The 22,245-nt window shown below is 40.8% G+C and overlaps 1 protein-coding gene across 1 annotated transcript; it reads left to right on the top strand.

Moving 5' to 3' along the window:
* Nucleotides 1–1,514: 1,514 nt before the first annotated feature.
* Nucleotides 1,515–18,245, top strand: plpp2b (phospholipid phosphatase 2b). The gene is made up of 6 exons (XM_085265180.1): nucleotides 1,515–1,990; nucleotides 11,145–11,296; nucleotides 11,493–11,755; nucleotides 11,971–12,028; nucleotides 13,026–13,202; nucleotides 14,125–18,245. The coding sequence occupies exons 1-6, from the start codon at nucleotides 1,930–1,932 to the stop codon at nucleotides 14,278–14,280; spliced, it is 867 nt and encodes a 288-aa protein (XP_085121306.1). The 5' UTR covers nucleotides 1,515–1,929; the 3' UTR covers nucleotides 14,281–18,245.
* Nucleotides 18,246–22,245: the final 4,000 nt, after the last annotated feature.

The raw sequence follows: 22,245 nt of genomic DNA on the forward strand, positions 1-22,245 counted from the left end.
GTTCTCCATCTCTGTATTGATGTGTTTGAATTTCTTGAGTTTTCACTTCAAGTTTCTAGTTTGTATTGTAAAAAATATATTATATATATTTTATACTTTATATTGTAAAAATGAGACCCAACAATATTAGAAAGAAAACCTCAACAATCAGATTATCCCCTGTAAGTGTGGACTTGGTGACAGTGGGAAAGAAAAACCTCCGTTAAACAGTAAGAAAGCCAGACTGATAACTCACTGATCTACACGCTCAGGTCAGTAGTGTACACATTTAATGTTATACCTGAAATTTGAATCTGTTCATCTGGATGCAGCATTTCTATGTCCACATGGGATTTCCTTTTCTGGATTGTTGAGCATGAACAAGTACCACAACCATTCATTCCCGTATGAATGTACACTACACTTGTGAAGCTCTTGCCTGCTCAGTATATGAATGACTCTGTGAATCCCTGTTTCTAGCTTCTGTACTGTAAACTGGGGGCGAATGGGTTTGGGGGGAGGATCATATTTCTGGCTTCTTCTGGCACCTAAAAGAAGCCGTCTATGGTTAGGAACAACCAGAAGGGGGCAGAGAAGCCATAGCTTTAAAATGACTCCAAGTATGCAGCTCTCTGTTGTTCTGTGTGTTGTTGATGTTTACTTTGCACGCTATAACATTTTAATTTATCTACTGAGTTGATTTTACTGCTTAAAAACGTGTAAAATTCAAGTAAAGCTTCAGTGTGTGCATGCAAGATTATCTGCTTAACTCAAGGATGCTGAACTAATATACTTCGGGGGGTAAACGTGATGTTTGGCATGCAAACAGAGTGAACTGTTAATGCACACTCATGACTTAAAGCTCTACACACATGACTGCATGCAGACAGCAAACCTTGTAATGACTGGCGGAGGGGAAACATCCTGACTGCCTGGGGCATAAAGCACTGTGGCCTGGAGTCCTACTGATGTAAAGTCATGCTAATTTTGCTTCAGCCGCAGGATGCCTTGTAAAACTCTCCCTGGTTTTGTTGGGATGTAAATTCTGTCTTCTACCAAGTGTGCTCAGTCCTAACTTATATAAAAGGGTTGGCTAATATGTTTACTTCTTAGCCATACTTTAATATCTCTCTTTTATATGTGTGAGAGGGGTTTGGGGGAAGAAAGATCTCAAGAGAAAATGGCACCAAGTTTGTTGTGTGGGTGTGATTTAAGAAATGGGAGCTGGATATTCACGTGAGGCTGCTTTAGTTCATTTAAGTAAACGTTAATAATTAACCCCATCAGTCAATTCCTTCTGTTAATACATTTATCCGTTTCGGGAAATGGCATCTTCCTTCTTCCTTCGTATTTTAAATCCGAGTGCACTTTTTTCAGCTCCAATTAAAGCAGTAATTGAGTCGTCTCTACTGAACATACATGAAAGGCGTAACACTGGCAAAAGCACAAAGAGAAAAAAACTTCTTCCTCCCTGTTTTCTGCGCACATGTGCGCAAAAGCTCGGTGCCTGGTGGTGATCGGATGAAGAGAAGAGCCAGACGAGGAAGCAAGGAGGAGGGATCAGGAGCAGTGGCGTGGTTTGACCGGAGTTTATTCTGGATTCTGCGGACGCCTCCGTCACAGTTCAATCGGATGGTCTCTCTCTGGTCTTTATTTGATACCCAAATCAGTTATGTGCGCAAAAGGACGCAGAGCGTCAGAGGTGTGCTGCTCCGAAAGGAGTTTGGATAAAGTGGCGCTATAAGAAACTTACACACCTCCGCTGTCACTGTCATCGCAGCACAGGTACGAACCAGGATCCCGGAAGAACTCGTTGTACGGGTTACCCTTTGTTTTTAGAGTTACTTGTACGTTTCTGAGTGAACGAACTCAGATGGACTTGTTTACTTTATTCAAGAAAAAAATTATCTCTCAAAGTTTCTGATTGTAAAGTAAATTAGCGGAAAGAAAATGAAGGATCAGAAGAAGAAGAAGCTGTTCGTGGTGGTGGATGTGCTGTGCGTTACAGCTGGTAAGTTAACAACCTGTTCCTTTTATTTAGCACACGGACAATGCGCAAAAGTCGGCAGGCGTCGCTGGTAATATATTTGTGGCTACATCCGTTTCTTCTCATAATTCGCATTTTTTGTGTGTGTTTTGCACCGATAACAGCAGCTTAGGGTCTCTTGTAGTAATGGGAACTCAGCGGTGTTTGTTTATTTGCACGTTAAACTCAAGCGCGATTTTTTTTTAATCAGACAAAAGGTTTTCTGGCTGGCTGCTGATTTTAATCTCTGTTGCTGATCCAGCAGCTGGACTGCCACACTCGGGTCTGGCGCTAAATGAGCAGCCTGTCACTCACTTTGTTTATGGAGATCCGGGCTGGGATAACGTCCCGGCCTTAAATGTTGGTGCAATTTCACCATGGCAGAACATAAGAGGAAATCTCAGTGTCATCCTCCTCGCAAGCTTGCATGCTTCAACCTACTCACCAAAACTTTGCAGGACTTTACAGTGCCCCAGGAAGCTGAATATTTGTTTATGGAAATCTGATACGAATGTGTGCGCCCCGCTTATTCCACATATTTTGTCTGCCAGGAATCCTAAAAAGACTGCTCCCAACTTCCTACGTTTGGTGCATTTTGGTACATTTGACTTTCTGCTGCGCTCGGAAACGGATGTTCCGCGTTTAACTTCAGGCAGAAACAGTATTTTCTGCTGTAACCAATGAACTAATATGTATCGGATTCGTCTCCTCCCTCCTCTGGATAGTGTCAGAAAATGCACCATACTAACAAACATTGTAGTAACAGCTTTCCACACTGATGAGAGTCTTTTGACATTCATCTTCAAGGTATGGACCACGATTAGGGAAGAAACAATGAATCCATTACTGGAGATTTACACGAACTGTATGAAATTACTTAATCAGTGCAGCTGTATCAATAACTCAATGCATTATAAAGATAATATTAATGTCACTGTATTCAGATTTGCATGATGAAAATAACCATGTACATACTGTACAGACTTTTGACAGACGTGTGAATCTTTTAATAATTAGCTGAGATTCAAAGGGGGTTTGTTAAAAACATATAAATACAGATGCCAAAATAAATAAATCACCGGGTTTAATAATCTGACAAATGTTTTCATCATAAAGATAATGATTAGATCAACTTTATCAAACAAAAAAAACAACAAACATAAAAAGTCTGAGCTGACATGTCCAGAAGAAGTTGTTTTCAGATGCGGACACAAGGATAATATGCACATGTGGAATATACCAGTGTGGTGGGAGGTTGGTTCACTGTGTTAATGCCACATGAGCACGACAGCCATCTGTTTTGCAACGGTCTGGTGTTTGGCACCTTGTTTATCACTTGTTTTGTCTCGGTTCTACCGGTGAGGTACAAAAGAGGAAGGAGTTCAGGACAAAGACTTCCAGGGCCCCCACTCCATCCCGGGCTTTACAAAGAGCTTAGGAGTATTTTCCATCAGTGGGAATATCCACAGACTGCTGAACATGATCAGCCTTACCATTTGATTGTCACAAGTCTGGGATTAATGTCTGGGTTGGTCGGATGGTTGGTCAGATCTCGATGGATTATCCACCCTTTTTGCCTTCGCTTTCCCTACTGCCACCCATGTCATTCACCCAAATAATCGTCAAGTCAACCCCAAGTTTATGTGAGGTTTCCCCAGGCGTGTAATAACAACACGATAGAGCTTATAATTATGCTGACCATTAGCCTGTATGGAAACAGTGTTGAGTTGGGTTTCTTCTGCATTTTCAGACTGTTTACATTTCTTGAATTTGTGAGCCTTTCAAATCTGCCTTTTTCTTCTCTCTGGACTTTTGCTCAGCCGAAGAAATATGTCTCACATTCAGCAGACTGCCTTCATCTATCCTTTGTTCAGGAATCCAAAGGCCAAAATCAATGGTAACATGAAAGAAAGATTTCTTTGGCATGCTCTCTATCTCTTTCACCCTGCCCTGCCCAGGTCAAACTACACTGATAACTGGTGGTATCATACGAATAGATGTGCCTCTGTCTTTTTTGTTGTGGTTTTTTGTTTAATACAGTCCACAACACAGTTACTGAGCACCTTAATGGATGAATGTGGTGTAAAATAGCTGGTTTGTGGTAGTTTACTGATGCCTTCCTACTCGAGGTCTGTCGTATTGTGTATTATTTGTCTAGTTTAAGCCTCCTGTCTCTTTTTCTTTTGTGAGGGACATTTGAGGTTGTTGTACTCGTCAAAGATCTACCTTGGTTTTGAATTTCTTGTTTATTGTGAGCTTCTGGCCTCGGTTCTTCGTCTATTCTTCCTCCCTTCCTCCCACTCTCCCTACCCCGTCTGTGTAAGTCTACACTCAGCACAAATAGATATTGGGTGTTGGCTCGAGAAAGGAAAGACCGGGTTTTAACCTCTCCCTGCCCACAGCTCTGCAGGTGTAACATGTATGTCACAGCTCACCTCATTTCATGGGTGCTCCTGTTGGAAAAATGAATGACATTTTGAATCGTGAGTAATGCGCTCGATAATACACCAGGCCAATAGACTAAATGGCCTTGGGGCGAGGCACTGCCAACGCATTCTTGTTTTCCCATGTGTCCGCTCGTTATTGTCTGTAAGATTGTGCCAAACCTGTTCTGTGTCATTGATTGCTGACCCACTTACAAAACGTGTTATGTATGTATTGTACAGTATGTAAAAGTTGATATTATGTAAAAGAAACATACCTGCATTTCTTAAAATGGTGTTAGAGTCCATCCATCCGTCTCTTCTGCTTATTCTAATTAGGGTCACGGGGGCTGGAGCCAATCTCTAAGATTTACAGTATTTTATAATTTTGTTTTCAGAGAATTGTATACTTATCACTTATCACTCTGCATTTGTTGGTTTCTTTTGCACAGCTAAAGAACAATGGCAGCAGAGTTTTTGATTTGCGCCTGGCCTGCACATATCAAGTTGTTCTCAGTATTTTATATGATCACAATCACAGTGACACATACAATAGCGCTTGCTCACAGATTCCCACGGCAGGAAAACTGTCAGATTTTCTACACATTTCATTGCATTTTTTACTCTAAATGCACTCTGTCCCCTTGCTGTGTTGCTTGCCAACCCTGGTTAGTTTGTCGGTGAAGCCATCCAGCGGAGTCTTCTGGGAGCCGGGCCTCTCATGTGGTTTTTGTTGGTAAGACTGATTGGCTTGAGTTCTCAGAGCAAAGCTATGAAGATGCTTGATGGGAATGGTTTTCCTTAGGAGAGCCATGTCATGGAAACTGAAGCCCTTTTAAACAAACAGACACGTTCCACTGAGAGAACTTAGTTTCTTTATATTTTGGTTGCTGATATTCAAATTATTTTAAATCGTTGAAAGTGAGGTTGAGCGTGGAATTCAGGTATTTTATAGGCATACATTGATTATTTTTGACTGTTTGTTTCTACAGTTTTTTTTAAGTTTTTATTTGTATGTTCTTTTATGTAGCTCTGCCATGTCGACATCCAATATTCTATTTTTCTGTATATTTATTGATGTTTATTACAGGATACCCACTGCTCTTTGCAGATCTACGTTATTATTTTGGACTTTAGCAGAGCTTAGCATGATTCACAGTTCAAAATAATCTTTGTTTTGGTGTAACCCCCCAATTCGTGCACTCTGGAATAAGCTCTATAAGCACTTCTCTCCTTAGGTAACCTTTTTTTCTGAATGATGAACAGCAGGTGTTTGGGGCTGCTGTGCTCACTGCCAGAGCTGTCACTGACATCATATAAAACCTCGAGTATCAAAAATGTAAACAGTGCTGTTTGATCACTAGAAAAAGATACGAGCTGTAAATAAGCCAAACGCAGTCTAAAAGACATGTTTCTTGTTAATGTCGATCCAAACTAGATTTTAAGGACTAATCCAAACAAGCTGGGAACGTATAAAGGCAACATCAAATATATACAGGATAAAGTACGACACAGCAAGGCAGCAGTTTATTTAGTAAGGTCAGGATTATTCATTGTAGCTGCACACATCAGACTGCCTTTTAACTCCTCCCGCAGGCCTTTCTGGTTTAGGTTGAAACCTGTGTGGCCTACTTCTTTGATCCCCTCCAAACCCAGACTCTTTGATTGCTCACCCAGATTTAGCTGCTCTCCCACCACTCGCACAGCCTCGCCTGCCGCCATGTCTCCTTCTGCTCTGCTTGAAGCTAAGCACGCGTAAATGATGGACGGAGTGAAACAGTGGGATTAAAAATAAAGAATGGACCACAGCAGCAGCAGGATTTGGTGTGACTGGTGAAGTTGGGCGTTCCTCATGTGAATTAGAATTCCAGAGGCCTACGCCGGCAGAGGTTGTAGGCTCAGCACATACCTTCCACATTAGTCAGTCCAGCTTGGAGGGGCGACAGTTAGAAGGAGAGAGAGCTTTAGCTGGTTTTTTAACTGCAACACATCTTCTTGAGCATGACCTGCTTTGACATAAAAACATGTTTGAATTGGAGGGAACAAACGAAGGAGAGAAATTTTTATTCAAAGGAATAAAAAGTGGAAACACTCCAGCTAAAAGAAAGGGGGGGAGAGCCTCCCTCTGTCCTCATCCACGCAGGCTGGAATTGGAAGCAGTCAGGAATTGAGTAAATGACTAAAGAGTGACACAGATTTCTAAGAAGCGGTGAAATGTAAGATGAAAGTAAAACAGTCAACAGGAAGAAAAGAAGGCTAGAAATACAATAAGAAGAAGGTGACCTTCATGCTGCAAAGGCAGGAAACCAGAGTGGAAGAAATTAGATGGAAGAGCAAATGTTCCAGCTACGACCCCGAAGGGAGGGCATCCTAAGGGCATGGGAACACCCATCTCACGCCACACACAGGCTATGCACTCTTTAGGTATGCATAATAAAAACCCAGACTGTATGTTTTTCAAATTAGGGAACATAATTGTCCATCTGTGTGGTTATGCAGGTGCAGCAAGTTATGTCAGAGAAACCACGGTGAGTAGGTGTCAGTTATTCTCAAACTATGACTTCCAGATAATCATGGCAGTTTGACTGAAGGGACTAAGGTCTCCAGAGCAGAAAAATGGACCCTGTACAGCAAATACATGTAGACATGAAAAGGAGGGAAGGGAAATGGAAGAAAAAGACCTAAGCTAGCAGAGGATGTGACGGGCCTTGAATGTCAGCACCAGAGTGCGATTGTGGTCCAAATGGTCCTGCATAATTGCACATCTACCAGCTAAATAAAGCATTACCCAGTGAGGCCTCTATATTTACAACAGAGGGAGAAGTGTGTGGGAGGACACTGTGATCGAGTGAGTGACAGAAAGAGAAGAATGAATGGCTTTAAGCATGACAGAGAAACAGGGGGAGAGGATGTGATTCAGCAGCGGTGGAAAGAATGAACAAGCTGCTGTTGTTCATGTATCAATTAATGCAGAAATCTCCTTCTGACTGAGCTGGATTCCTCAGACAGTCATTCTCAGTTACTCTCATATAGCTTCATTTTGCTCTAGTATCCATTGTAGCAGTGGGAGTCACCAAGGTATTACTGCAAAGTGGAACCAAAGACTCTAAAGTGAACCTTCTTTAAACGGAGGCAGAAGGACTGCACATTAGAGGCTCAGGCAGGAGCGTTTCCTGGCCACATTTTCCTCCCTCAATCTTTGGAGGAAACATCCAAAAACAAGGCTTTTCGCACGCTAAAGAAATAAGTCTACTCTTTTTATTGTTACTTCCATGTATTCTGTGTTCTTTCAGATTTTCTCAACAGAAAAATCTCCAGTAGAGTCAGAGACACTGCTCGGTCTTTAAGTGGAGGCAGCTCTGGAGCAATGTCAGTTTGGGTTGTGGGATTGTCTCGTGGTATGCCGGAGGCCTATTTTGTGTGCCGATGGGTCTAATTTTGTCTGAAAACTGTGTTGGAGTATGTCTGCTTTTCCAGAGACTGGCTGGTTTGTTTCTTGCAGATATTATACGCAGGGGGACTGCTCATGAGACACACTCGCATACGCACCTCAGGGCGTACCATTTATTTTGCCCATGAGAGCAGTCCAGACTCCTTACATCATTTTATTTCTGCCATTTCCCCCCCTTTTCATCTGAGCTTCTGATTCATGACTTAAAAGTTAAAGGCAGGTGTCAGCTGAATTAGTGCTTCATGGATGAAAACAGACATGAAAAATTAATACTTTTTTTACAAGTCAGAGGGGCTTTTTAAAGACCTGCAGGCTGACTTCATTCAGTCCATAAACCCTGTCCTGTTAAGAGGATTTAGTAAGCATTAAAAAACATAAAGATATTGAGCTGATGAGATGAATACATTTTTGCAGGCAGTAGAATAATGGTGATGATGGACGTGCAAAAGCTGTTTAGCCATGTGTGAATTTGTGCGATATTTCATTAGCTGGCACATCATTTTAAAGGTTTTTTCCCCCTTAATTCTTCTCCTGCTTTGCTGTGATTAATGGCCTGGTTCTATCATGCGACTCCAGCATAGAAATAATTATGTTGTACTGCTGCTTGACATTTACCATTCTGTGTTAGGTAAATAAACTTCTCTCTAGAGTTTGTCTAGGCCAACCTTATAAAAACCTTCAAACTTGGTGCTATGTATTCATGGAGGTAGGTTTCATTTAAACCTGACTCTGATTTTAGTGCAACTATTTTTTCCTGACTCCACAGAGAAATAAAAAGTAGTAGTTGTTGGGGTTTTTTTTTTTTGTTTGCTCCATTTTTTCCAGCTGGTAGCAGGATGCAGGATACAGATGGATAAGCTGCCACCCAAAAGCCACATCAGTAAATCTGCATCAGCGAGCTCCCCTGTGGTGCTTCAGACAGGATGTTAGTTAAATATAAGAGACTGTATTACACTACAGTTATCACAGACAGGATTTGGTGGCTGTAACAGGAAAATGTGTGGAATAGGACTTTAAAATCCTGGTTTACCACATCCTGCACACTGGAGTCCTGTGCTCATGCAGTGATTGGTGGGAATCTGCCACACAGTGAAAGGTGACAACCAGCTGCTGCTTGTAATGTTACTGGTCTTAGAAATAAAATAATAAATGTACTTAAACTGCCTGTAGGCACTAAAATTACTTAAACATTTATGGCTGCTGCATGTAACAATAGTTGCATGTTTTGGAAAATGTTTCTGATTGTTTTTACGCATAGTGGGAAAGCTTCCCAAGTCCTCCCCAGGGTACTTTGATTAGAAAGACTAGTCTGGCAAAAGGCTTTTAAATAAATTTACTTTGTGACTGAACACTGTCTTTGTTAAAGGTAACGTCTCTACTTTTTTTCCTTCAATGTTTGTCTAGTCTAAATCCAGCTCCATCAAGGCCAGGTCAGCAGGGGTCAATGCACAATCATGTGTTCATCCAATTGAGCACTATTGTTTATTCTGCTCTCAGCACAAAGCCTGTATTTTGCTGCTGCCTTTGCTCACTGAGCCCATAAAACCCTTTGTCCACAGGTGTGCAGGCGATATGTCTCTATATCCCATCTCATCCCGTGTCACCTTCGACATAGAGAGATAAGATCAAGTGCATGTTATTCTTCTTCTGTCATCATACATGGCCTGTTGCCGAGAATACTGAACAATAGCGAGGGGTATTTCTAAGAATTTGAGTTGTTAAATGTACTGAAGTGACAGTTTTCGGGTCCACTTACAAACTAAGTAGTGCTTTTCTTTGTGACAGTGTTCATACATTTGCAGTAGGCTGTTCTCCGATATCTGTCACGAGGTGGAATTAAACATGGAATCAACAGAGCATTTATCTCAGCTGAATCCCAATCCGCCTTCCTCTTGTATATTTTCCTTTAGTTTCAGTCTTAATGGTCTCTCATCAGTCAGGTTCACTGGAAGTCTTCCTAGAAATATGTCAAGGGCAGACTTTTTTTGCTTTTAAATGGGAGGGGTGCACAGTTCATTTACGCAGAAATTCAATGCTATTGGTGAGTGAACTTTTCAAGTTCTTGCGATGCTTTTGCATTGCTGTTTTTGTTGCATTTCGCATGCAGGCACTTGGTATTTTCACAGTGGGCCCAAGACTGTCCGCCTTCTATGGATAGCAGTATTAGGGTGGAGAACACATTCCTTACTAGGGCTGGAACACCTGATCATTTCCAGCCATTTGTCAGTTGATTGTTTAGTCTTTGACTTCTCTAATGAATGTCAGAAATACCCGTAACCCTATAAAACTACAAGTTTGCAGTGCCATGTGAGGGACAAAAGATACCTATACCTGTGCATATAAGGCCTTTGTCTCACATATTGTCTAAATCTCCCTAGAGTCATTCTTCACCACTCTGCATTGTAGCCTTGAAAGGGGATCGCCAAAGACAGCTAGAAGCTCGTTTTAATTGGGTCACATTGCTAAGATGTAGAAATAAGTATCAGCTGTTTTTCAGCAGTCTCATATCTTCAAGTCTCATTTGAGCTTCTGCAAATTTAACAGGTTTTTGATTCACATAGCAAAGAAGCAATTTGCAAAATGTATTCAGAAACTGTTTATTAGTTCTTCACATTCTGAAATGTGCTTGTTAGTGAGTGTCTGTTAGACAGAGAGGAAGATGGTGAGCGTGTGGTTTAGGAATTGAGTTTTCTGAACCTCTCGAGGACATCATGCATTCTCGGGGGAGCTGTAAGCAGCTATATTTGGGCTTATTTTGCACACAACCACATGCCTGCAGGAATTTGTGTACAGTTTTTTAACTGTTTATATTGTACACATGGGTATATGTCTGATGTCTGATCTTTTTTTTTTCTTTTTGCATATGCTCATGAATATAAAATCTATTTCCCACTGTGTATTTTTGCCTACATTTAAAGCACAAAATGTGTTTCTCCTTGTGGGTTGTTTTCATCCTTGTGAACTTAGCATTTATCCTTAGAAAAAAATTTCATCCCCCAAGTTAGGACATGAGGTAATGTCTGAAAAATACAGAAAAATAGCCAAATGTGTTTTTCTACCTCATTAGTCTTTGATTTTAAAGTACATTAACTTGGATCTGGGATCCTCTTATGTGCCGCCCAATCACGGCCGAAACCCAGGAACTTCTGTTACATCACAGTCGAACACCTATGCATCCATCTCATCCCAGCAAGAGCAAAATTTATCCAGATATGCAATTAGTCTAACATAATAAGACTGTTCATCTGGTTTGTTTTCCCTCCAGCGGCACTGCCTTTCATCATTATGACCATTGTCTCCAAGCCATACCAAAGAGGCATTTACTGCAATGATGACAGCATCAAGTATCCCCTAAAACTAGACACCATCACCCCCGGTATGCTGGCAGCTATCACCATCTGCTGCACTCTCGTCATTGTAAGTGTAACAGGACGTTTCATGACATTGTTCTAGCTGACTTTACTCATTTGACACGATTCTATGGATGCATTTTGCCAGAACTTGACAATAAGTTGATATAGAAGTAGGAGAAGACTTTTTATGTAATGGAGGAAAAATGTGGGGGGAAAAACCCAAGAAATAATCTTTGATTTTTTTTATTCTCTCTCCTCAGATCTCATCTGGAGAGGCTTATCTGGTCTACAGACAGAGGATTCAGTCTAACACACAGTTCAATCAGTATATAGCTGCACTCTACAAGGTAGTAGGCACCTTTCTGTTTGGAGGAGCTGTCAGCCAGTCACTTACTGACCTTGCAAAGTACACTATTGGGCGTCCAAGGCCAAACTTCATGGCAGTATGTGCACCGAAAGTCTGCACAGGATACATGCTGGTGATCAACTGCACTGGGACTCCTGAGGATGTCACAGAGTCTAGGTAGGAGGGAAAGAACTTCCATCAGTTTCTTTATAGAGGAAACAAGAACCTCACACAAATTACACAGATTGTAACATACTGTAAATCAAAAAAAAAACAGACATTGTCTGTGAAAAGGAAGTCTAACACATTTTACATGATATTGATGCTGCAAAATGCTACTGTACAAATATCCTGTGTAAAGCAGTTACATCTGAATTGTGTTTTTTCTCTAGATTGTCCTTCTATTCTGGTCACTCCTCTTTTAGCATGTACTGCATGCTTTTCCTAGCGGTAAGTACAGAACGTGAGCTTCAAGAAATAAAACCCATCTCTCTGTACAGTTAAAAAAAATTAAATAAAAAAACTCCTAAACCTCTGGGCTCCTTTAAGAGCATTCTCATGCATTTAGATCTGTACTCAGAGACATAAAAGGGAAAAGTGGAGTCCAGGGGAAGAATGTAGTGAGACAAATGATCTGGAATAGTCTGCAACCCTTTTCCCAGCAATGATGAAGGCAAAGCACGAGCTCTGACCTGTCTTCCAGGCCTATTCAGCTCATTCCACTTGGCCCCATCTCTTTGTTTTAAAAGGCACCACAGCTAGACAGCAAGCTCCAAGCAAAGCAGCTTTTATTTTTTTCAGTTCCAAGAAAAGAGCGTCCAGCTAGTGTCCATTCCTGTCTTTGGCACTCTCTGTTTTGCAGGCATATGCTGCAAACAAACATAGAGCTCAGCTGTGACATCCAGCCCTTGTCCTCTGGGCTGCCTTGAAAGAGTATGCTATAGTGCTGAATGCAGCGTAGCTGTATGGCAGGCGGACGGTGGTGCGATGCCAATTTTTACACCTTTAACAGCAGCCGAGCAGAGTTTTTAACTATTGCCAGATTCATATTTTGTTGGCATCGGTGCTTTCCAGCATAAATGGGGTTCGAGTCTGTGGAGAACATAAATTAGATTTGTACTCAGCACCTTTTTAAAGTTAAATCTAATTTGAGAGGTGCCAGCTACTGTTTTCACTGCAAACTCAAGCACCAAAGTCATAGGCTTTTTTTTAAAGGATCCAACCAGTATCTTGATAGTGCTGCAGTTTAAGCACATTTAGAAATGGCAGAAATTTCCCTACTTTACTGTTTTGTTAGCATATCACATTGCAGTTATGATGTATGATGCAGTGTTGCCATAATATAACTGGTGACTATGCTGTTATGTATTGGTGTGATAACCTTTTTAGGTTCCAGCAGTGCTAATAGCATCATTGCTCTCTTTTTCCTCTCTGTTTCCACCTCCAGCTTTACGTGCAGGCGAGATTTGTGGCAAAGTGGGCCAGACTTCTCCGGCCCACCATCCAGTTCTTCCTGGTGGCCTTCGCGGTTTATGTGGGTTACACCCGAGTCTCTGATTACAAGCACCATTGGAGCGATGTGCTGGTGGGGCTGCTGCAGGGAGCGCTTGTTGCTTTGCTAAATGTGAGTCTCCACGGCAACGTCCTACAAGATAAATGCTACAAAAATTAGTGATTTTATAGTAACACAGCCATTACTTTTAAAAGCTTACGCCTGGGAACTTTTGCCAGTTTTTCTTTTTACTTCTCCTCTTGAGAATTTATGATTACATGGAGACTTTTTTTCATTACATTTTTTGCACCACCAGCTTCCTACCTGATGACATATTAACTTTGCATCTTAGTCCTGTGGTTTCCAAGTGCTGGAAAGGCAAACACGGGTGTGACCGTCTAAATCATAAAAATGACATTTAGTGGAAACGTTAGCAGAATAGCTCAAAACATATATTTTATTCCCAAAGTTAAAAGCCATGTAGAGAGGAAGCATGAGTAGAGTGAAGTGTGACAGCAGCATGGTGTGTCTTGATACAAACCCACATACTCACAGCTGGCAGGTAACAAGTCCATTCACCTGCTTCATCCAGCTGGGCTTCTTTATTGTTTGGCCACTTCCCTGTTATGATTGAACCACTGTCAGCTCTGCCTCGTGGAAATTCTGGAGTGGTAGAGCGTGTGTTTGTGTGTCTGTGTGTGTCCATGCATGATTAATTGGGATGTGAGCCTGCACCTTTGGCCTTCACAGTGCTGCGCGCAATTAGAGACCCTCCTGGGCATAGGATTTTATGGTCTGCAGGGGTTGTGCCTGCTCTCTGTGTGTTCCTCTCTGATGTGTGTGAGAGTCTGCGTTAGTGTGTCATTTAACAGCTGTTCACAGTCCTCTCCAGACACGTGTAATCACAGTTTCCAGCTCTGCCCGACCTCCTCAGTGTCCCTTACTTGTTTATACTCCAATCTCTGTAGCACAAATAATTTTCTAAGTGACCTGCAATCTTGTCTGGCTTCCTTTTTTTGTCCCCTCTTAATCTCTCCTTTCCTCTCCTCTGCAGGTGCACTTTGTGTCGGATTTCTTCGAGAAGTGTCCTAAACGTTCCAAGAGGCCGGGCACTCGCGATGGTGAGGAACCAGAAAGGAAACCCAGCGTGCAGATTGCAGACTCTGAGAACAGCAACCATTACAACTACCACAGTCGTGGCACTGTGTGATAGTGGACTTAGGAACAAAGACTGCAAACCTGCAGACCACAAACCTGTGTGATAGCGTCAAATCCAGGGGCTTCAACCTGGTTAGATCAGGTAATAACCTGGGTTATATGCAATCCTGACTCTTCAGGATGCCTTCTGTCCTGGAACTGTGTCAAATTTTAATGTTTTGGTAAGTTTTGCAATCGGCCCTTTGTATTTGTGTTTTAAAAAAGAAAGGAAAAGCTAGACTTCTGGCCTGTAACTTTCAACCTCTTTTCTCTGCATCAACCACTCACTTTCCACCTGCTCCACTGGACTGAGGGATGCAGCCCATCCCTAGGCACCTGAGACACAACCATGACACTTTTCTCCTGTAAGAGAGAAAGAAGCATATTTTCAAGCTATCATTATTAACGGTAAAGCAAAAAAAGCTTTACCAAATGCAACATGGGTAACATTGTTACCTGTGTTAGCAATGCAGGTTTCAATAGCTGTAAGCTTCCAGTGTCTTTTTCCAGCACACTGACAAAATAATGTCAGATAAAAGTCTCTCTGCATTTGGGTTGATACATATTCTACTTTCTTTACTCATTACTTGCAAATTAGGGTTGTTATTATTATACAGTATGCATGTTATCTGTTCCAGAATGGATCAGTGACAGCACCTAGATTTCAGTTATACAGAGCGAATGCAGTGATAACCTAAAAGTGCCTGAAAAGTGCCAAAAACTGCACCAGAATCTGGGCACGGTTTCAGAATTCAAAGCAGCTATTTCACTTCCAGTGAGTTCTTTAATTTTAATTAAAACTACACCGATTAATGGAGCTTTAACATCAGAGTGTATTTTTTGATTTGTGAAAGTAGAAAACCAAATTTGTCTAGAATAATTGTAACGAGAAGAATGTTCAGGCAGGAATGTTTCTAAGTGTTGGTGGATTCATGTCATTTTATTGGACCTACAGTAGAAGAATACTGAATTTCTGACATGTTGACAGCATGTCTCAAAAGCTAAAATACAGGTTTTTTCCTGGCAGTCGACCAAATCGTGGAGTCCGTGTCACCTCGTTCAACAGACATCTATGGATCTTGCTGCCTGTTTGATAAACACATTTTTAAAATGCTTGAGTAAATATTACCCGAATTAACAATGTTGTTATAATTTTTTATTACATTGCTGATTTTGTGGTGGTTTTTCTTTGGCTCTGGCGAAAATCTTATTGGCATGTGGCCCTAAAAACTCCTGAAACGTTAGCTATAGACCATCCAGAGCTGCTTACATGAGCTGTAGAGCCGGTTAACCAACATGGGAAACAAGAACATCCAGTAATGTTTCATAACTGCCGTACAAACAGATCTGTGTCTCTGCTAGAACAAACATTTTGTTCTTAAAGTGCTAGACAGGTTTACCAGCTGACAACACACTAATTAGATTAGTGCTCATTCATGTTAGCAGACTTCACTAACTGTCATGTGATATCACTGATTTCATTACGTTTAGCATGAAACTGAGCTAAGGTGAGGACACATCGAATCTTCAGCTTTTAGGCTCATGTCCAGACTGGAAAGTTTCTGAAATGTAAACATGTAATTGTGGATTAGATTAATGATTTGTTTGATCACCTATGTGAAATGGACTGCAGTAGCAGACACCATTGATGCCTGTAGCTTTTATTTCTGCTGGACTTGATGTGTCATACCACTACTATACAATCAATCAAATATTAAGAAACGTTGCCTCTATCTTGTGTCCCTTTTCCACTTTTTTTCTAATTTTTTGTTAGAAAAAAAAAATTTGTTTAGCAAATAATAATCAAAGATGGACGAGACAGCCATTTTGAAAGTGGTTAATAAGTTATTTTGAATATAAAATGTTCTTTATGTACTTTTATAAGGTTGGAAGTGCCAGCTCTAAGGTTTTTTGTGCAATCACCCCAGCTTGCCACTATGAGCCACAAATACTGTATCCATGAATGCTATAAGACATGTTTTTAAGTTTTGTGAAGTACGTGTGTGTTTATACACCTATATTTGAAATAAATAACAGACAACAACAAAAAGAATGATTAATATATAAATTGTATGCTTTTATTTCAAATGTAGGGATGTTTTAGTCTTACCTGTACAGTGTGCTTTGGCCCGGGATTTCTCAGACTGGTGCCTGTTGGATTTGCTACACAAACAAATCCAATTCCAGGTCCAAACGGATGCCAGATGCCTTGGCAGGGCTCTTAAATGGCTGCTGTAATGATGAAGTGTTACATACCCAGCTGTGTATTTGAAGCTTGTAACACTGCTCTGGTTCCACTTCAAACATTGGTCCATGTTCCTTTTCCCCTTCCTGTGCTGATGAATGGTGTGCATAAGGTCTCATGTGTAGATCTTGTACAGTGTATAAACAAGCACCGGGATGATGGACAATAGATCAGACAGACCACAAACCTGATAGGCTGATGGACTTGGTGAGAAAAGAACACAGAGGGAATCTTAACTGGCAGTGACTGTGAGGCCCCAAAGCTGTGCTGTAGTTGGGGTGGGGTATCCTATGGCAAACCTTAGTCCACAGGGATTTCCACACATTTAAAGTGCACATTTACAACAAGAAGCATCTGGAAGTGGTTGCACAGATGTGCAATGCTCTGCTTGTGCTTGCTACTTATATCTAAAGCATGTGTATATAACTCAACCTGACGAATGGCAGAAAATAGGGATGGGTACCGGTGTCATGGCACCGGTTCTGACATAAACGGTAGTAACCAGACCGAAAAGCAGCGCACATTTCGGTGCTTTATTTCGGTGCTTTTTTTTCCTGGGCTGTGATACAAGTCTAGCCAATCACTTTACGTTTCCGAGGATAGTAGGCGGGTCCAGGTACGTACGTTCTGTTAGAGCAGAGCTACAGATTAAAAATGTCCAAGGCGAAGCGGTTAAAAGTCTGGCTGTACTTCACAGCAAAATATGCAAACTCAGCAGCAACAAGTGCTTTAAGCTGATACTGTGATACTGTCAAAGGAGGTAACACCTCAAATCCGATGAAACACCTGGCGACGCATAGCGGTTTTTTTAAAAGCCGAGAAATGCGCCGTATTTGATAGCTTGCTGCGAGACCTCACACCGTGCACGTCGGGTGGGTTGCCAGTTATCGGGCCCGGAGCAACATCCCCCAAAAACCCGAAGAATAGAGTCCTGGCCCCTCGCCCTGCCAGTGTAGCAGAAATGATGAGGATGATGATGCAGCAGCAGCCGTTCTTCTCTGCATGAGTAGCTTCATGTTGTTCGTGTGTAATTTACGTTGAGTAGGCTAACCACGTTATTACATTAATGCATGTAAGGTGAACTAGCAAACACCATCATAGCTTCATGCGGCTGTCTTCTTGTTTGATGGCAGATACTCCCTTCACCCTGGCCAAAAAGGCTAAAATGACCAAAGAAAAAGTGGGAAACAGTTAAACATGAGAGGGTTTAAGTTTGTGTTTTTTCCATTGTTTAAGCACTGCTTCCAGCCAAGAGTGATGCCACATAGCTGCAGAGATATGCCACATAGCTGCAGAAAAGGCTAACATTGTTATCTTTTTACAAAAAAAACCAGCTGAACGTGAGAGGTTTTTGGACAAAGTTTGTGTTCTCCATTCTTTAAGCACCGGTTCGAGCACCGTTTAAGTACCGGCACCGTTTCAAAAGTACTGATTTGGCACCGGTATCGGATAAAACCTAAACGATACCCATCCCTAGCAGAAAATGAGGATGACGGTGTAGAGGTATCATGGTGTTCGACTCCCCTCAAGCTTTTTGGAAACTAAAGTTCTCAGCTGGCGATAAGTCTCCATGTGTATGCTTTATTGGTTTAATACTTTAGATTTGATACTTCTGTTTATATATCGACTTGTGCCTGTGGTTCATGTTGTGTTTGCTTGTGTGTAACCTATAGATTATATCTATAGTCTTTAAAGCAGCAAATTTTGAATAAAGTTATAATTTACACTTCAAATGTATTGTTGGAATGTATCTCTTTAGCATGACTGATGTTACAATACAAGCAGAGCTGACTATGAAAAGCGTTAACAATAAGATTTGAAGCTTCATAGATTTCATATATAATATAGATATTGCCATGCTTTATAAAGGCATTACTTCAGGTTTAGGTTGCTGAAGAGAGTTATGTGAAAGGAGCTTGCAAAGAAAAGCGTCTGGACTTCTTTAAGTTGCTTGAAGACATTTCACCTCTCATCCGAGAAGCTTCTTCAGTTCTAGGGTCAAATGGTGGAGAGTCCCAGATTTAAACCTAGTGGGAGTATCCGATCGTTCAGTCTGACGTCACTAGCCGTGTCTGGGCCTAAACTCTGCTGCAGGTCCATATATCAAATGATCACTATGGCATTACTGAGAGTTAAAACACTGTCTTAAGTCTTTCATCTTTAATAAAATGATCAGCCTTCTCCTCTACCAGGTGTAACAACTGAGTTTAACATCCAGGCATCCATGAAAACGGAATTTATGACATTTAACGGAGTTAGAAGTTAGCAGGAAGTTAGCTCGCTAGCTTCAATCTAAATATAATATAGCATGTCCTGACTGCGGGGTTTTGGAAACAAATTAAAATGTACAGCTCTGTTATCACTTCCAGCATAAATGAAGACAGAAAACTAAACAGCAGCGACGTTTGTAGGGTTACTGAAGTTGGGCTAGCTGGTATATAATGATGTGCTACGTGACCGCTAGCGACACAGCTATGTTAGCATAATATAAACAAGCTAACTTTTTTCCCACTCGATAAAAGTTAACGTGAGTGTTCTCGGTGGTCAGGAACAAATGTAATCGCATGGCAGGATGCTGTAAAAGGACCAAACTTCAGCCAGGAGAACAACTGAGATAATCCATCCACAATACGAGGTTAGTCATTCATATACTGCTGCATGGGCGGTGCTGTAGTTACATCCTAAGGTTTTAAAAACTGAGCTTAAATAAATGATTAGCGGTAACAAAAGCCGAGGGAGGTCAGCGGTGATCACTGACTGTTTTAGGAGCTTTTTGAGATTAAATAGAAGAAAATACAAAACATTAAACATGTTAACAACACAAAAGCCATATTAAACGCAGACTACTTTAGGCCCGGAAGTAGGATTCGTCACGTCATCACTTAATAATCCCCACAGAGGGACAAAAGGACCCCCTGATGATCCTCTAATTGCCTGAGCCAAGGTGTGAAACTGGGTGTGGGTTCCAATCAGCCAGCAAGAGAGTTATGTGAAAGAATCACAGGGTCACATAAAGGTACTGAGCCATAATTCTAGCTCTAGATACTGTTAATATTTCACGTGTTCTCAGTATTATATAGGCCAGTTTTGACTCAAGAATTACTAATAATGATTGTGTGTAATTAATCTTAAATTAGAGATCTATTTGAAATATTAGATATTGAAATGTCAGTCCCTCTGACTTTAGTAATGATTGATCCTTATTTAAAGTTTCAGAGACAAGAGATGGTATCTATCATTAAATTTCCCAAACCTCTACTGCTCAGTTGACTTCTGTTCAATTCAGTTTTATTTATATAGCATCAAATCACAACAACGGTTGCCACGTGCTTTATATTGTAAGGACCCTACCATAATAGAGAGAAAACCCCAATTAGCCAAACAATGAGCACTTGTTGACAGTGGGAAGGAAAAACTGAATTTTAACAGAAAGAAACCTGTTCTGCCAGAGGTTTGATGGCGTGACAAAAGACACATTGTGAAAAAGAGATTAATAATAGTAATTAAATGCAAAGTGGTGTATAAAAATATAGTGAGTGAAGAAGAAGCTCTCGGTGCATCAGGGGAAACCCTCAGCAGCCAAGACTTATTGCAGCATAACTCAGGGAGGATTCAGGGCCACCTGATGCTGCGAATAAGCTGCATCAGCTGTAATGTTCGTTTTTTGTAAAGCACTTTTTAAATGAGAATGAGTTCACTGCGTCGACAGGCTGGAGTCAAAGACGGATTTTTCCTTGTCTGGCTGAGTTTACTGAGCAGCAGCGCTATTTTATACAATAAAATAATCTCTTTTCCCAGAAACATCCAAACAGTTTACAACACAGCAGGTTTTTAACTCACAGACTGGAATATTTTATATTAGAAGTGAGGAGAAGAAAATGGACAACCTGTTATGCTGTTAACTGTTTGGATGGGATTTTAAATACCTTCATATAATATACTCAGGTGCCTTTAAACCCCTCTGGTTTTATCTCAGCCTGGTTCTAATTTATTTTTAGATTATGTATAGTGCTTGCAGGGGCAGATCTCATGTCTGCGTTAGGGCACCCTCTAACCTCTGTATGACCTCTGTTCCATGTGTGCACCACGTAAGATTGGTCCTTTAGTGTTTTACTATTTCATATTTTCAAATGGCAGCAGGTACCTTTCTCTGCAGAAACATGGGAAAATGTGGTTGTAATACAAATATTTCTTTTTGACAGTGTCAAGGTTTAGTATAATCTCTGTCACCACTGTCCCATAAACAAATACACACAGATAGGGATGGACTGGTTCACGGTTCCAAGATTCCCTAAACCACAATTTTCCTTGATTTGACCCACACCGGTGAAATTTGAACAGGAGCAGCCTCAATATACACAAATTTGGTGCACTTGTACAGTGGTGTAAAATTTAAAAAATATTTTCATTTTTGTGTTTTTGTGGTCACTTTTGGAAAAGTCAGTGACTTTGATAGTAAATAAATCACATTTAGGGAATTTTTGCTGCTTTCAAACGTCAAAATGGGGAATATTTGACTCGCACAGTATGTGAGGTTTCAGATATACCAAATGCTTTGAGTGCTGCTGCACTGAAATTCTTATTTAGTTTTACCTTGGGAGACATACTGAATAAATGTATTTCTTTTCATCATGAAAAAAAAATCCTGTTGCTGATGAATCAGGAAGGGTTAATCAAGCCTCGCTCTGCTGTCTCAGTGCGTCTCGGCTGGAGAATGGAACAAGCCACAAAAATAAACACATATATTTATAACGAAATAAACACTGGACCCACGGGGTACATTTGTGGGAGTTTTGTTGGCAGCGGTACTGAAAACCACTACCATTCCTCATTTAAAACAATATTACTCACTTGCATGTTGTGAAAGTTACGCAGACACAGGGTGATTTTTTTTACTGCGATGTCAAAACAAGTAGAAATGGAAAACACTAAGGTCTTCTATTTACGTGACTATTTAGCCATTTAGCTGCTTCTTCTTCAGGGTGATTTACAATATGTGAGTTCACCGCTGTGTCATTAATTTCTCCAGAGAAATGCATACTATACCCCTACTGAATATATTACCCTGCAGGTCTGGTGAAAAATATAACCCTTTGTGTCACGAGATGTTGGTAACCAGGGCATTTATGAGTTTACTAAACAATTAACTAAAGGTTAATGAAAGATTAAAGAAATATTTCAGGTAGAGTGCAGACAGAGATTCCACTGGTTTTAGATTTTTTTAAAAAGAAGAAGAAGAGGAAGAAATATTCAGTAATGATGGTAGTGATGCATCAAAATCCTAATTTGATTGTGCCTTAACATCCTGTACTTAACTAAAAGTAGTAGTGGTAGTTCCAACCATAGACTCTGTGTATGGTTATGTATACTTAGACCCATGACTCACGCGCTGTTTGGTGAACTCCTGTTTGGATCATTTTATTTTAGCCCTTTGGCCCCTGCTAGTGTTTAGGAAACAGTGGTGTGTAAAGTTATCAGCTAACTAGGAAGCTTGCTTAACAAGCCGTTTCCATAGATCCTGTGTACAGACAGGAGAGTGTGGTGTGCAAAAGTCTATATTATTACCAAAATAAATCATAGAGCTATTCATCACCTGCTCAAGTGTAGCAGAAGTAAGAACAATGTTTTTTGTCAGCTGAATGGGAATAAATAGAAACACTCTAATCTGTACTTAAGCTACTTTCTGCAGTTCCAGTATTTCACTCCTTTCAAGGGCATGTTCAAAAAGCACAA

The sequence above is a fragment of the Mchenga conophoros genome, linkage group LG23, assembly GCF_057382185.1.
Source record: "Mchenga conophoros isolate Kocher_MC1m ecotype Shallow Benthic linkage group LG23, M_conophoros_male_GT1.1, whole genome shotgun sequence".
NCBI classification, from domain to species: Eukaryota; Metazoa; Chordata; class Actinopteri; order Cichliformes; family Cichlidae; genus Mchenga; species Mchenga conophoros.

Bases quoted from the DNA above. Each gene is read 5' to 3' on its own strand.
- plpp2b (XM_085265180.1), top strand. From the start codon at position 1,930: ATGAAGGATCAGAAGAAGAAGAAGCTGTTCGTGGTGGTGGATGTGCTG. The intron at 1,991-11,144 runs GTAAGTTAACAA...TTTTCCCTCCAG, and splicing joins TGTGCTGTGCGTTACAGCTG to CGGCACTGCCTTTCATCATT. The intron at 11,297-11,492 runs GTAAGTGTAACA...CTCTCTCCTCAG, and splicing joins TCTGCTGCACTCTCGTCATT to ATCTCATCTGGAGAGGCTTA.